The 15,050-nt window shown below is 38.7% G+C and overlaps 1 protein-coding gene across 1 annotated transcript; it reads right to left on the bottom strand.

Moving 5' to 3' along the window:
* Positions 1–810: 810 nt before the first annotated feature.
* LOC109217984 (putative F-box protein PP2-B12) lies at positions 811–12,997 on the bottom strand. The gene is made up of 4 exons (XM_019382293.1): positions 12,873–12,997; positions 3,886–3,922; positions 3,095–3,216; positions 811–1,240 (listed from the first exon to the last, which is right to left on the bottom strand). Exons 1-4 carry the CDS (start codon positions 12,995–12,997, stop codon positions 811–813), a joined length of 714 nt encoding a protein of 237 aa, XP_019237838.1.
* Positions 12,998–15,050: the final 2,053 nt, after the last annotated feature.

Raw genomic sequence — 15,050 nt, 5'->3', positions numbered from 1 at the left:
TTGTCTAACCACTCTAATATATTTCTTCTCAGGTCAACATAGTAAAGAAAACTAAAAATAATGGAGTTGGAACAAAGAAAAAGCAGTGGATAAGTTTAGCAATAAATACGAGACACATTTTTATTTTTCCCTTGATTATATACTTTATAATTTTCTGTATAGACCTTTTTATGCATTCGTTTTTATATTTTAAAGCAACTTAACTTATGTTTTCCAGTTTACCTTATTGACAAGCTTTAATAACCACCAGAATGTTATGAGATGTTATAATCATAAATTTCAAAAAGATTAGTTTATTTCTTAAACTATGTGCTCCTTGAAATTAATTGAAATAGAGAGTATTAATTTTTGAGGAAATTTGGTACACATATTATTTTAAATGTCGGAAGTTTAATGTGACATTTCAATACTGAACTTTGTGACACTTATTTCAAATCTAAATTAAATGTCGGTGAGTGAATTTGCGCCATTTAAGTTGCATTATACAACGTTTATATAATGTCGTCGTATGTTGGTAAGTGAATTTCATGTGCATTAATATGAACTCAAAAAAAAGGAGGAAGTATTACAAATTAAGTGAAAGTTGCACTGTAATAAACAATATGTTCCATGACTATTTTACTGGGGGATCTAGAAGGTCGATTACGGGTTTAGTAATTCTAGTAATATATATATATATATATATATATATATATATATATATATATATATATATATATATATATATATATAGTTACATGTTAACTCAGGTATTATTGTAGTATTACGTTGAGGTCGTTATAAGAACTCAAACTTTAAATTCTGAATTTGTCATTCTAACATTGAACATATTGGCCGAAACTCAAGGCGTTCGATGATAAGACCACAGTTAGCATGAAAAGGCCTAGAATCCAACAACCATGCTTGTACATCACCATTATCATCTCCTTCACCATTGTAAAAACTTCCAATTTCTACTTCTAACCATCCATCTGTTCGTTTTTCTGGTAATTTTCCTTTTATATGCCTCGGCGCTCTTTCTGCAAGTATAACAGTAGTAGCTCTTTTTTCAGCCTCGTCTTCACTCTCTTGATTAACAAATCTAACCATTGCATTTGTTGATTCAAGGACATGGTACCTCTCTGATGTTTTGAACACTAGATAAGCTGCATAATTTGTTCTCGGAGATAATGCTCGAGTTCCAATCTTGCCTCGGATATCTAGTAAATCAATAGTGTTGGGGAATGCTACATCTGGAAATCTGTAGTTGAAGAAATATTACCTCAAATAGAATCTCTAGTTTTGTGTACTACTTAAGTTTGAAGATATTGTACCCAAAAAAATAAGTTTGAAGGTATGAAATTTCAAGAACAGAGTTGTTGTAAAACATATTGTGAATCTTATAGTAACTGTTTGCTCAAAAGTTATCATATACCTTATGAGTGTAAACAATATAAATAAATCACGGGAAAATTATAGCAAACTGTAATAATCCATTAGACCAAATGAAAGATGCGCAAATAAGTACTCAGCGTTAGGAAGAGAGACATTAAAAGCTTTTATTGATAGTATTGTTGTGGTCTGCCTCTCCATGAAGAGGTTCAGAGCCTTACAATGATGTTCCACTTTCCCATAATATGTGTATCGTTATATCTTTCTCTCTCTCTCTCTCTTGAATAGTAAAGAAGAAGAAGCCCCCCTTTCTAGGGCTTCCTCTCTTGGTATTTATAGCTGTGAGCTTCGTGAGCTGGCAATAAGTGGCCGTGACCACGTTGGGGTTTCGCCTTCATGATGACGGACGGGCCGTGGCCTTGTTGATCGAATCAGATAAGGGTTGGATACCGTTAATTCTGAGTGGCCCTACCACTAATCAATCATGAATTAGCTTAAGACGGGATTATCTTCGTTAATTATTGTGGGGTCGGATTCTGACCCATACAGTAATCATCTAAGGTTATATACAGTGATTTAATTTCTGAAAATTGGTATCTAAGAAATTAAAATTATAATAGCAAATGAAGCCTTACTAGTATATAATGGCGGATCTAGGATTTTATACAAGCAGGTTCAGTCAAAAAGCATAGTAGCCACTTGTATAAGCGGCACCGGTAAATAGAATTTGCTCATTACTCAGTTTTGTTCATCATGCGACCTCAAAATATAAGTCATTGACACTCTTTTTCAATCAAAGTTGAGAATTTTTTTTAAAAAAAACTAGTTATTGTTAATAAAGTCAGTGGACCCTCTTTGTCGCTGCTCTTCAATTCCCATTTGGTGAAGCGGGTTCATGTTTCATAATATTATCTGCTTTCATGATTTTCTGAAGAAGTTAACAGGTGAGAATAATTAATTTTTCGACGAATCAACTGAACCCCCTTACTATAAGGTGGGTCCGCCTCTGCTAGTATATAGCTTCCGGGGAAGACAATAAGAAACACATTTTGATCTAAGCAAATTTTGACAAATGGTTAACAGTGGTTAGTTGGTAACCTTAGTTAATAGTTAGATAGAATTAATTTGTACATCTGGATATTAGTTGTATTAGTCAGCTAGTTAGTTGGTTGGTTAGTTAGATACATAGAGTTGAATCTCTTCCTGTAATTCATTCTAAGCAATTGGAATTAGTTGTTGCTCTCATTTTCTCTCTTCTCAATTCTGTTATCTGAGTTTCTTCAAGCATTGATGCGCAATGTTTGAGAAAGTTGAACATAAAAGTGTCATTTGACTCAATAAAAATGTAACGCGTTCAAATTTGATATAAACGAGTCAGGTTACGTCACTAATTAATCTATCTTAACCCAACTCATTTTGACCCAAAATAACTTTTAGAAAAGTTGGATCATAACTCACGTGTTGAATCAACTGTTTAATTCGTCCCCAAACTTGTAACCCGTTCATTTGACACCTACAAAAGCTTCTTAATAAGACATTTTTGATATGTTTTATTACGGTTGTAAAACATTTCTTGTTACCTTACTCGGATAACAAAATAGTCTAACATCTGCTAGAATATCCATAGAGCATGTCAACGTGTAAATTGTAAAGTCCGTTTAAAATATATTCGAAAATCACATGGAGTAACCAATTTTATGTTTTAACGAGGCAGAGTAAATACCTTGAATCAGTGTCAGATATCCATTCCCAGAATAATTGTATGTCTGAAAAAGAAATTACCAGTCGTCTTGCAGATAGTAGATAACATTTCTTCCCACTTGTTTTGTCAACCCAAAAAGTCTGCTAAAAAAGTAGAAGTCAAATATAAAATAATATTATTTTATTTACCGAACTCCCTTCGCCGAACCAGTAAAATGGAAAATTTAAATTTAAATTATTTTCAAATATAAAAATATATTTTTCGAAAATAACTGAACAGTGCCGGCTCAAGGCTAAAGCCAGTGAAGCAATGGCTTTAGGCCCCCATATTTTTGAGGCCCCATTTTTAAATTAGCAGTAATAGGTTAATTTTATGGTAGTCTTCTTTTAAGAAAATACAGTAATTTTGATTAAAAAAAATATAAGAGCTTCATAAAAAAAAATAGAAAAAGATTATTTAGCCGATGTGATTGATGGTGACTGAGGGTAAATTTACATTCTAATAATAATATTTTCTTTTCTTTTCTTTCTCATAATAAAACTAGTAATTTATATTCTCTTTGTCACACCTTTTTTACACACCTACCCCGAAAGATAATGTATAAGGGAGTTTTTCCAATTAAAGTGACATTATTCGAAATGGGATTTTTTATTGATCAAAGTCGTCACTTGGGATAGGTTTGGCTTTTGGTGTCCCAAGTCACCGGTTTATCTCGAATCCCAAATCGAGGAAGTATTCGACTTTCCAAATGAAGTCTGCGAACCAGAAATTCTGAATAAGAAATTTTGTTAACTCGAGGGAAGGTGTTAGGCACCCCCGGATTCTGTGATTTTAGCACTGTCGCTTAAACTATCATAATTGGTCTATTACCTGATTTTAATACATGTTTCAATCTATAGTGCAATTTTAAGTTATTTACCGCTTTAAATTAATTTTTAAGGAATTTTGCAACGTTATTAAAACACGTCTCGAACCATGTCACATAAATGCACCCGTGATTTTTGACATATTTTAACACCCTGAGATTTGGATTTGGGTCACATAAATGCGCACCCGAATTTAGGAAGGTAGATTATTAAAAAGCGCGCCTAAAGTAACTAGCGTGTTGATATCTTTGCGGGAGGCCATGAAAATTCGTTAAATGGCACGTCCCGATTTCTAAGTATTTTTAATGGGGTAATTAAAGAGGGCCACGCAATTTATGAATTTTGTTTGGCGCGGCGCACCCCGTTTTATTTTTAAGGCCATCCTAAAAGGGGCTATTATTCTCTATGGAAGATTGTCTTTAAAAGCCTAATTAATTAACATTATTAATAAACTATTAAAAGCATTCAAGGAATTCGGGCCTCAAGATCAAGTCCAAATTTAAACAAGAGGGAGACCTCTTAATTCAAATTTGCTACTTAACTTGGAAGGCCCAAAATTATATGGCAAAATTAAACTTCCAGGTCTTAAAAGAAATCAAACTCTCAGCATATTGGGCTTTAAGACCAGCCCAAGAGTGAGAATTATGGCCTGGTTTTTTTTATAAAGACTCACCCAGTCGTGGGCCTTTGCACAAGCCCAAGTGAAAGATGAAATAAAGTCAAAAGGGCCTGAATCGAGACCCCATAGTCTCACTATTTATTTTATAACTGGGCCTATTATTAACATAACCAAGCCCAATATGAAACTGTTCGTATATGAAGTTTCAGCTGTGAAGCTCACTATTATATTTGGGCCTCGAGCAGGCCCAACTCATTCATCTGGACAGCTTATTGTTGGCCCAGGTGTAGTGAATAAACCTTGAATTTTGGTATCTATCTGAATTCTACACTATGGCAGTGGAGAACTATTTTTAGGGAGTCGAAACAAATTAACCTAACAATTCAACACCTACAACAGTTAAACAATTTAAAAATCATTGAAACATGTAAATGACTAAACAGTTAAACCATTCATAATCCGATTTTTATGGTAGTTAGGACGTTCTGAATAGCTAAGCTTCAAATTTACAGGTTGATTTTAAATCTAACTTTCATGCTTTCTTCCAGGACGTGTATATCCCTATGAATACATACTTATCCTAGAGTTTATTTCCAGGAAACAGATTCAAACCTGTACAATATACATTGGCAGCATTTACCAAACATGAGTCTAAACATAATGTTAATGCAATACCTATAGCAACATGATGTCAGATTTTAAAATGAAACTAAGCTATATTAAAACTTTAATAAACAGAGCACCAATATACGTTGAAAAATAATTCCAAACAGTCCCATTACAAACAGTCCAAAGTTCTCTTAATACAACCAAGGCATTATGGTATCAATTATGCTAAATCTAAGCTAGATAAAACAATAGAGATTCATGTAAAAGAACAGGCAGTGGTTCATCATTCATTTTTCAAGTTTGTTCATACACACTGACCCAATCTTCACATAGCATTTGAGATTAAAAGGTACCTGGAATTTGAATGAAAAATGAAGAAATGGAGGGTCAGCTTAAGCAGCAAGGGACAACAACAATAAAATCGATTTTTAGAACCAAAAACAGTATCACAGCAGCCCAGGAATTGAATTCGGAGGAGCGGCACCAGTAATCAACCAAAAACAGCTTGAGTAAACCAAATTTAAACTCAGAAACAATCCAGGGACTTCTGAAGCTTCAGATACTGAATTACAAGGAACTTCTAACCATTTTTTAACCTTATATAAGCTGGAAATTTGATCTAACAGCTGGAACACAAAATTATCCTAAGAAAACTTCAATGGAATAGTATTTTTGGGAGTTTTTGGCTGCCTGAAGCTTCAGGACTTTGCAGTATTTCTAAGACTAATTTTTTTTGAATTTTTCCAGATCTCCCCCCTTGTATTGTAAGGCAAGGCACTGCCTTTTTATAGACAAAATTAGGGAAGTATTCAGATTTTCCTTTTGCACCCTTGCCCCCTCTTTTATTTTCAGTTTTTGCTTAGTTAGTCCTTTACTTGTTGGCTTGTTGCCCAAGTTACTACACTTAATTCCTGAATTTCAAATTAGAACCCCATCTAGAAGGTTCTAGGGGGTTCCAATTCAATTACTGCAGGATTCTTTTACTGAAAAATGCCTATACTACCCCTGTCCTTACCCCTTGAATTACTAAACCATGCCAAACTAACCCTAGCCCTTTGAACTTTGTCAAAAATGACCATGGTTAACTAATAAGGGCCTGGAAATGTTCAGTAACAATCAAACAACACTTCAATTATCAAAAACTTCCAAAAATTAAACTAAACCTAATTTTAATCCTAAATTAATCCCTAGTGGTTCAAATTAGCAAACTACAGGCCATTATCAATTAAACAGGAATCTATGGAGACAAACAGAATTAAACACATATTGAATCACTGAATGATGCATCGGAAAAATCAACACTCAAAATATGAATCAAACTGAATCAACATTAATTCTAAGAAAACTAAAAAAAATAAGCAGAAAAATCAAAACTAAAAAGCAAATTCTAAGAACAGACAAAAATGAACAGAAAAGATCAAGGAGCAGACTGAAATTCCCTAAATTATATACTGGAGAAAAATCAATAAGAATTGAACAAAAGCAAAAAAAAATAAGCAAAACAGTAAAAGAGAAAACAAGAAGAAAGACTTACTGATTCTGGCCTAACCTGACTGACTTCGAACTTGGTCCTCAAATAATGTTATGTGCTTGTTCTTGCTAAGAAAAAACACATAACATTATTTGGAACCAATTCCAACATTGGTCTTCTTTTGAAACTCGAACCAGTCATAAACCAAACCCTAGATCTAAAATTCGAGGGATTGTGGTTGGATTTGAGGGAAATTGGTTTGGGATTTGGGAAGAAGAGGGTGAGGAGACCCTAGGGTATAATTTTGGGGAAGTTTGGAGGTGGCACCGCCGTGTACGGCGGAGGCGGCGACCACTGTTTTGGTTATTCGAGGGGTTCGGAGGGGATTTGAGGAAAAGTAAGGTTGGATTTGTAAAGGGGAGGTGAGGGGAGGCAGTGGTGAAAATATGGGAGCATTTGGACAATCGCCGCCGGCGGAGGCGATTTCTGACCGGCGGCGGACGGCGGAGGACGGCGGCATCAGGGTTCAGGTGAGAGGTCGGAGAGATGGTGAGGGTAGGGGGGTTCTGAGGGGGGTGGTAACGTTTGGACATTTAAATACTTAAAGATGTGGGCTTCAGGACCGTCCGATCAAGAAACCTCGACGGTCCTGATTGAATGAGCTCAAAACGACGTCGTTTTATGATCTGGGGGGCTGGACCGGGTGAGATTTTTGGTTTGGGCTGGGTTGAGACTAGGTTGGCTTCATTTGGGCTGCTAATTTAATCAGAAACTGGCCCAAAACATGGGTCCTTATTAAGACCTTTTAATTTCTTTTAATTTTTCTTTTTTTTCAATTTTTTCTCTTTTTTTCAATTTTATTTCATTTTCATTTTATTTTTTGGATTTTTGTTAAATACAAAATAAAAATGAAAAGACCTGATTTAATTCTACAACTAAACTAATTAATTAAAAACCAATTTGAGAATTAAAAGTAAAAAATGCAAAAGGACTTTTTTTTTATTTTCTCTTATTTCTTGTAATGTTAATTAACTAGTAAACCCAAAAAATATTAAAATGGGGTCCTAAATGCAAATTGTATTTTTATGAATTCTATCAACTAAAAATGCACACAAAAATGCAAACAATCACAAGAATTATGCAATTAATCCTAAAAAAATCAAACAAATAAAGAAAAATCCTAATTTTAAGAATTCTATAGGAGTAATTTAAGCGAGGCAAAAATCACGTGCTCACAGCTGCCCCTCTTTGCTCGGAGACACGAAGGGTTTTCGGGCAAAGATAAATGAGCAATCATGAGATTTTTGCCTGCTTGGCACTCCATGAGAAGCATTTTTGAAAACCGTCTGACCGACCTTGCTTCAGAGGTTGCCTACATATCCTTGGCTATAAAGGAATCAGGTCAGTGTAGTTCTGGAAGTTTTGGTAGCTGGGACTACCAGGAGATGTGATTTCACTGTTGTTGTTGCTACTACTGCTTGCTGACCTCTTTATTACATCAAAAGGAAAATCAAAGCTAAGCTAGCTATGCCTATCAACTATGAGTTACAAGATTCCTATCTATAAATCTCTTGAAACTTGATCTTGAGTCTTAGCCGATTTTTCTGTGGACTTCGATCTGAATCTTGATGCTCGCAAGTATTAGGTCAAAGCGGGATCGGTGGAGCTTGTGGCTTCAATCAAGTTTTGAGCAGTCCGCATCTCTATTCACTTCAGCATTTTGAATTCACTTCTTTTTGTTCTTTCTCTTATTTTCTTTATTCTAGATTGAGACTCATCCCTTTGGTCATCTCGAACCCTTGTGCCCTGAGGTCAACCCTGCTCAAACACCAAAACAAAACAAACGAACGAAATTCTTCTGCCCCAGTTTTCACTAGAAAAATTTCGTGAGTTATTTGTGACAAAATCTAAACTCATTCTCTTTTTATTTTTTATTTTTCAAGAATTGTATTTATCTATGATGGAACGGACTAGGGAATGGAACCCTGTTTCTAAAAGGCGCAACTCAAGGGTTAGAGCCCTAATGTTGGCAAAAGGTAAAAAGCTCAACTCAGGATTGGAGCCCTATTGTTGGCTAAAGGAAAAACGCACAACTCAGGGGTTGGAACCCTAATGTTGGCTAAAAGGAAAAACGCTCAACTCAGGGGTTGGAGCCCTAATGTTGGCCAAAGGGAAAACGCTCAACTCAGGGGTTGGAGCCCTAATGTTGGCTAAAGGGAAAAATGCTCAACTCAGGGGTTGGAGCCCTAATGTTGGATAAAGGAAAAACACGCTCAACTCAGGGGTTGGAGCCCTAATGTTGGCTAAAGGAAAAACACGCTCAACTCAGGGGTTGGAGCCCTAATGTTGGCTAAAAGGAAAAACGCTCAACTCAGGGGTTGGAGCCCTAATGTTGGCTAAAGAAAATGCTCAACTCAGGGGTTGGAGCCCTAATGTTGGCTAAAGGAGAACGCTCAACTCAGGGGTTGGAGCCCTAATGTTGGCAAAGGGAAAAACGCTCAACTCAGGGGTTGGAGCCCTAATGTTGGCTAAAAGGAAAACGCTCAACTCAGGGGTTGGAGCCCTAATGTTGGCTAAAAGGAAAACGCTCAACTCAGGGGTTGGAGCCCTAATGTTGGCTAAAAGGAAAAACTCAACTCAGGGGTTGGAGCCCTAATGTTGGCTAAAGGGAAAAACGCTCAACTCAGGGGTTGGAGCCCTAATGTTGGCTAAAGGAACGCTCAACTCAGGGGTTGGAGCCCTAATGTTGGCTAAAGGAAAAACGCTCAACTCAGGGGTTGGAGCCCTAATGTTGGCTAAAAGGAAAAACGCTGGAAAACGCTCAACTCAGGGGTTGGAGCCCTATGTTGGCTAAAGGGAAAAACGCTCAACTCAGGGGTTGGAGCCCTAAAGTTGGCTAAAAGGAAAAACGCTCAACTTAGAGGTTGGAGCCCTAATGTTGGCTAAAAGGAAAAATGCTCAACTCAAGGGTTGGAGCCCTAATGTTGGCTAAAAGGAAAACGCTCAACTCAGGGGTTGGAGCCCTAATGTTGGCTAAAGGAAAAAACGCTCAACTCAGGGGTTGGAGCCCTAATGTTGGCTAAAAGGAAAAACGCTCAACTTAGAGGTTGGAGCCCTAATGTTGGCTAAAAGGAAAAATGCTCAACTCAAGGGTTGGAGCCCTAATGTTGGCTAAAAGGAAAACGCTCAACTCAGGGGTTGGAGCCCTAATGTTGGCTAAACCAAGTAACAGATTGATATTGGGAATTCTAAACTATCCTTTTTTTTGGGATTCTTTTGTTATCTCCTTTTTTCTCTTCTTTTTTTTCATTTTTGATAAGATGCGGGAAAGAACTTGGAGGAAACTTCCTCTTTGCATTGATTATTTGCTGCAAAGTTGTTTCAGCACTTGCGCGTTTCTTTTCTTTTGGCTGCACCTGCTTTTGCGCGGTTGCCTGGATTGCACCTGTTTCAATTTTCAATCAAAGAACAATTGATAGTTTGAAATGGTGGTTGGTTTTGTGGCCTTGATTACTTGATCTCGGCCTATCTTCTGTCGAGAACCTCTGCTGCTTGCTGGTTTTGAAGATTCTTCTCTCTTTCAAACTGGATGGCTCATCTTGCAGGATTTCATGACAACACGCCCGCATGGGGCTCCGGCGTTTCACTTTATTCTGCCTTTAAGACTTTTGTCCTTGACCTTTTTTTTTGTTTTTCTCTTTCACTAGCTTGATTTCAAAGCATCTGCCAACATGGCCAATCGGGATTGACTTGATGCACCCGCTGAGGCTGGGTACTTTTCTTTAACTTTGTTAGGGGGAGCCCTATAAAGCCAATCCTGCCACCTTTTCTTTGTAATAGTTTCGAAATCAGCGTTAGACCGAAAGGGATTCAACGAAAAAGTAAGCAAGAAGATGAATTTAAAGAGAAGCGTCCCTTTCCGGGGGGAAGAGAAGGACTTATTTCGGGGTGCATGCAAGCTTCAAATAAACATGACATGCTTATTGGACTGGATTCCCGATCCGCACAAACATTCCAACTTCTCATAAACTCATTGACCTGTGTCTCAAAACCAGAGAACCTTGCCAGGACTCCTTTAGTGGTGGGAGATGTCTTCTCTTCGGCCGACGGCGCCCTTTGCGGGTTTTCGCCAATCGACCTCTCTCATTTCTCTTCTCACCGTCGCCCGATAGTGCTCTTTACGAGTTTTCACTAAGCGGACTCTCTCATTTTCAATTTCTCTACCCACCGTCGCCTTATGGTGCCCGTAGGTTTTCACCGATAAGACTCTCTCATTTTATTTCTCTCAATTTGATTACATCAGATTCCAACCATGATGTTTTCAATTACCACGCCTTTGTCAATTGATCGGAAGGACTTGGACAAGGTTTTGGGCAAAAAGAATCTTGGATGGAGTTTACAACTTTGGAACCGAGTTTCATTTTTTGGGGAATTGGGATTTTTGTTTTGGTGTTACTGAACCCCAGAGAGAGGCTGCCTACGTATCCTTTCGGAATCAAGTCAGACGTAGTTAAGGAAACATTTGTTTTTGGTTGTTTTTGTTTTGTTTTGTTTTTTTTCATCATATTTTCTTTTCTTTTGTTTTTGTTTTTTCATATTTTCTTTTTCTTTTCTTTCCTTTTTTTTCATCACATTTTCTTTTTCTCTTTTTTTCTCTTTTTTTTTCTTTTCTCTTTTCCTTTTTTCGATAATAATTTCGGGTTCCAAAGAGGGTGATCAAAGAAGAGTAACCGGCTAAAAGGGTTTACGAAGGATTGATAGTGTTTGGGTAGCGGGAAGGAAAGCCTTCGTCATCTCAATTGCACAAAAGTCATCACCACAGGAGGCCTAGACATAATACCTTTTTACTGCATCTGCATTGACTGCTGCTTCGGGATCATTTCCTTCGATGTCTCCCAGATACAGTGCTCCCCTTGGCTATATCTTTCAGATGATGTATGGACCCTTCCAATTAGGAGCAAAATTTCCTTTGGCTTCCTGGTGATGAGGGAGAATACGTCTTAACACGAGTTGTCCCACTTCAAAATTCCTGGGTCGTACTTTCTTATTATAAGCGCGGGCCATTCTTTGTTGGTACAACTGCCCGTGACAAACCGCGGCCATCCGCTTTTCATCAATTAAAGACAACTGCTCTAGACGAGTCTTGACCCATTCACTATCCTCAATTTCTGCTTCAACGATGATCCGGAGAGAAGGGATTTCTACCTCTGCGGGTATAACAGCATCGGTTCCATAGACCAATAATTACGGGGTTGCTCCGATCGATGTACGTACTATGGTGCGATATCCGAGTAATGCAAAAGGCAGCTTTTCATGCCATTGCCTGGAGCTTTGAATCATCTTTCTCAAAATCTTCTTGATGTTCTTATTTGCTGCTTCAACGGCCCCATTGGCTTTCGGCCGATAAGGAGTAGAGTTTCTATGCGTTATCTTGAATTGTTCGCATACCTCTCCCATCAGACGACTGTTCAAGTTCGCAGCATTGTCGGTAATGATAGTTGCAGGAATGCCAAAGCGGCAAATGAGATTGGAGTGCACGAAGTCTACCACAGCTTCTTGGTAACTGACTTGAGTGTGATGGCTTCCACCCACTTCGTGAAGTAGTCAATAGCAACCAATATGAATCTATGTCCATTTAAGGCTTTTGGCTCGATTGGCCCAATAACGTCCATGCCCCAGGCAACGAATGGCCAAGGTGCTGACATAGGATGAAGCTCTGTTGGAGGTGCATGAATCAAATCACCGTACACCTGACACTTATGGCACTTTCGGACAAAGTTGAAGCAATCCTTCTCCATAGTTATCCAATAATACCCCGCCCGCAGGATCTTCTTTGCCAAAACATATCCGTTCATATGAGGTCCGCATACCCCCACGTGTACTTCATGCATAATTCTTCCGGCTTCCTCGGCATCAACACATCTCAGCAAGTTGAGGTCCGGGGTCCTTTTATACAAGACATCACCGCTTAAGAAGAAACCACCCGCGTGCCGTCTAATGGTTCTCTTTTGTTCTCCAGTGGCTTGCTCGAGGTATTCTTAGGTTTTCATAAATCTCTTGATATCATGATACCATGGCTGGGTGCTGGGTTCCGCCTCGACCGCGTTGCAATAACCATGCCTTTCTTTGATTTGAATTTCCAGAGGATCAATATGGGCATTGCCTGGGTAAGGCAGCATCGAGGCCAGAGTGGCGAGTGCATCGGCTAGTTCATTGTGACACCGAGGAATGTACCTGAATTCTATCGCCTTGAAGCGCTTGCTGAGGTCTTCCACATGTCGCCGATAGGGAATGAGCTTAACATCTCGGGTCTCCCACTCTCCCTGGGCTTGACGGATAATCAGATCAGAATCCCCCATGATCAATAAATCTTCAACATCTTAGTCGATTGCCATATTCATGCCCATGATGCAGGCTTCATACTCAGCAGTATTGTTTGTGCAGAAGAATCGGAGCCTGGCTGTAGCTGGTTAGTGCTGGCCCGTGGGTGAGATCAAGATTGCCCCAATTCCTACACCTCTAGCATTCACTGCTCCGTCAAAGAACATTTTCCAAGCACGAGTGTCCTCAGAGATTGCCTCTACTGAATTTACCTCCTCATCTGGGAAGTATGTGCTCAACGGTTGGTATTCCTCGTCCACCGGTTTTTCGCCAGATGATCTGCCAACGCCTGGGCTTTCATTGCCGTGCGAGTGACATAGACTATGTCAAATTCAGTGAGCAGAATCTACCATTTCGCTAATTTCCCTGTGGGCATCGGTTTCTGGAATATGTATTTCAAAGGATCCAACCTGGTTATAAGGTAGGTGGTGTGAGCTTGAAGATAATGTCTTAGCTTTTGAGCAACCCAAGTCAAAGCACAGCAGGTTCTCTCCAACAGAGTATATTTAGCTTCATAACTGGTGAACTTCTTGCTCAAGTAGTAGATTGCCTGTTCTTTCTTCCCGGCTACATCATGTTGCCCGAGGACACAGCCGAAAGAATTTTCCAAGACCGTCAGATATAAGAAAAAAGGTCTCCCTGGCTCCGGTGGGACCAAGACTGGCGGATTTGACAAGTATTCTTTGATCTTGTCGAAGGCTTCTTGACATTCATCCGTCCACTTGACTGCTGCATCTTTCTTCAATAACTTGAATATGGGCTCACAGGTGGAAGTCAATTGAGCAATGAACCGGCTGATATAGTTTAATCTGCCCAACAGGCTCATCACATCTTTCTTGGTTCTCGGAGGAGGCAAATCCTGGATAGACTTTATCTTTGTTGGGTCTAACTCGATACCTCTCCTGCTAACTATGAAGCCCAAAAGTTTGCTGGATGGGACTTCAAATGCACACTTGGCTGGGTTCAGCATCAGATCATACTTGCGCAACCGCTCGAAGAATTTTCTCAAGTCTCGAACGTGATCATCCTGAGTTCGGGACTTGATGATTACGTCATCAACATATACTTCTATCTCCTGATGCATCATGTCATGGAAAATGGTGGTCATGGCCCTCATGTAGGTTTCCCCAGCATTCTTCAGACCGAACGGCATGACTCTGTAACAGTATGTACCCCAAGATGTTGTAAAAGTTATCTTTTCGGCATCTTCTTCATCCATCAACACCTGATGATATCCTGCGTAACAGTCCACGAAGGACTGTATCTCATGCTTGGCGCAGTTATCAACAAGGATGTGGATGTTGGGCAAAGGGAAATTGTCTTTGGGACTTACCTTGTTTAAGTCTCTATAATCCACACACACCTGGGTCTTTCCATCTTTCTTTGGAACTGGGACTACATTGGCCAACCATGTAGTGTACCGGACCACTCGGATTACCCCTGCTTTCAGCTGTTTCGTGATTTCTTCTTTGATCTTATCACTGATGTCTGTTTTAAACTTTCTCTGCTTTTGTTGGACCGGAGGACAATCGGGGTAAATTGGCAATTTATGCACCACTAGATCAACGATTAGTCCTGGCATGTCATCATATGACCAAGCAAACACATCTTTATACTCAAACAGGAGTTGGATTATTGCATCTCGATTTTTCTCATCTGTGTGAATGCTTATTTTGGTTTCTCTGATTTCTTCGGCTGTTCCCAAATTAACCGGCTCAGTTTCATTCAGATTTGGCTTAGGTTTGTTCTCAAATTGTTCTAGTTCTCCATTTATTTCCCTAAAAGCCTCTTTTTCATCATATTCCGGTTCTTGGTTCATTATTTCACAGTTAGAAAGCGTGTTTGAGTCTGGGCATGAAGTCCGCAAGCATGTCATATTATTTATGCCGCATTATTAGAACTGAAAAGAAAAAATGAAAAGGAAAATAACAGAAATTAGAAAGAGAAAAATGGACGATGAAATATTGATTTCATTTCTTGGAATTGGAAAGATAACAGGGTTTACATTCAAGAATTTAAAAGACAAGAAAC

The sequence above is a fragment of the Nicotiana attenuata genome, unplaced genomic scaffold (genome assembly GCF_001879085.1).
Source record: "Nicotiana attenuata strain UT unplaced genomic scaffold, NIATTr2, whole genome shotgun sequence".
NCBI classification, from domain to species: Eukaryota; Viridiplantae; Streptophyta; class Magnoliopsida; order Solanales; family Solanaceae; genus Nicotiana; species Nicotiana attenuata.
This window is presented reverse-complemented; position numbering and strand designations above follow the sequence as displayed.

Excerpts from the sequence above, each read along its gene's own strand:
- LOC109217984 (XM_019382293.1), bottom strand. The coding sequence starts at position 12,997 with ATGGGGGATTCTGATCTGATTATCCGTCAAGCCCAGGGAGAGTGGGAG. Across the intron at positions 3,923-12,872 it reads TTCAAGGCGATAGAATTCAG|TTTAAGCGACAGTGCTAAAA; the intron begins GTACATTCCTCG and ends CAATTATGATAG. Across the intron at positions 1,241-3,094 it reads ATATCTGACACTGATTCAAG|ATTTCCAGATGTAGCATTCC; the intron begins GTATTTACTCTG and ends CTTCAACTACAG.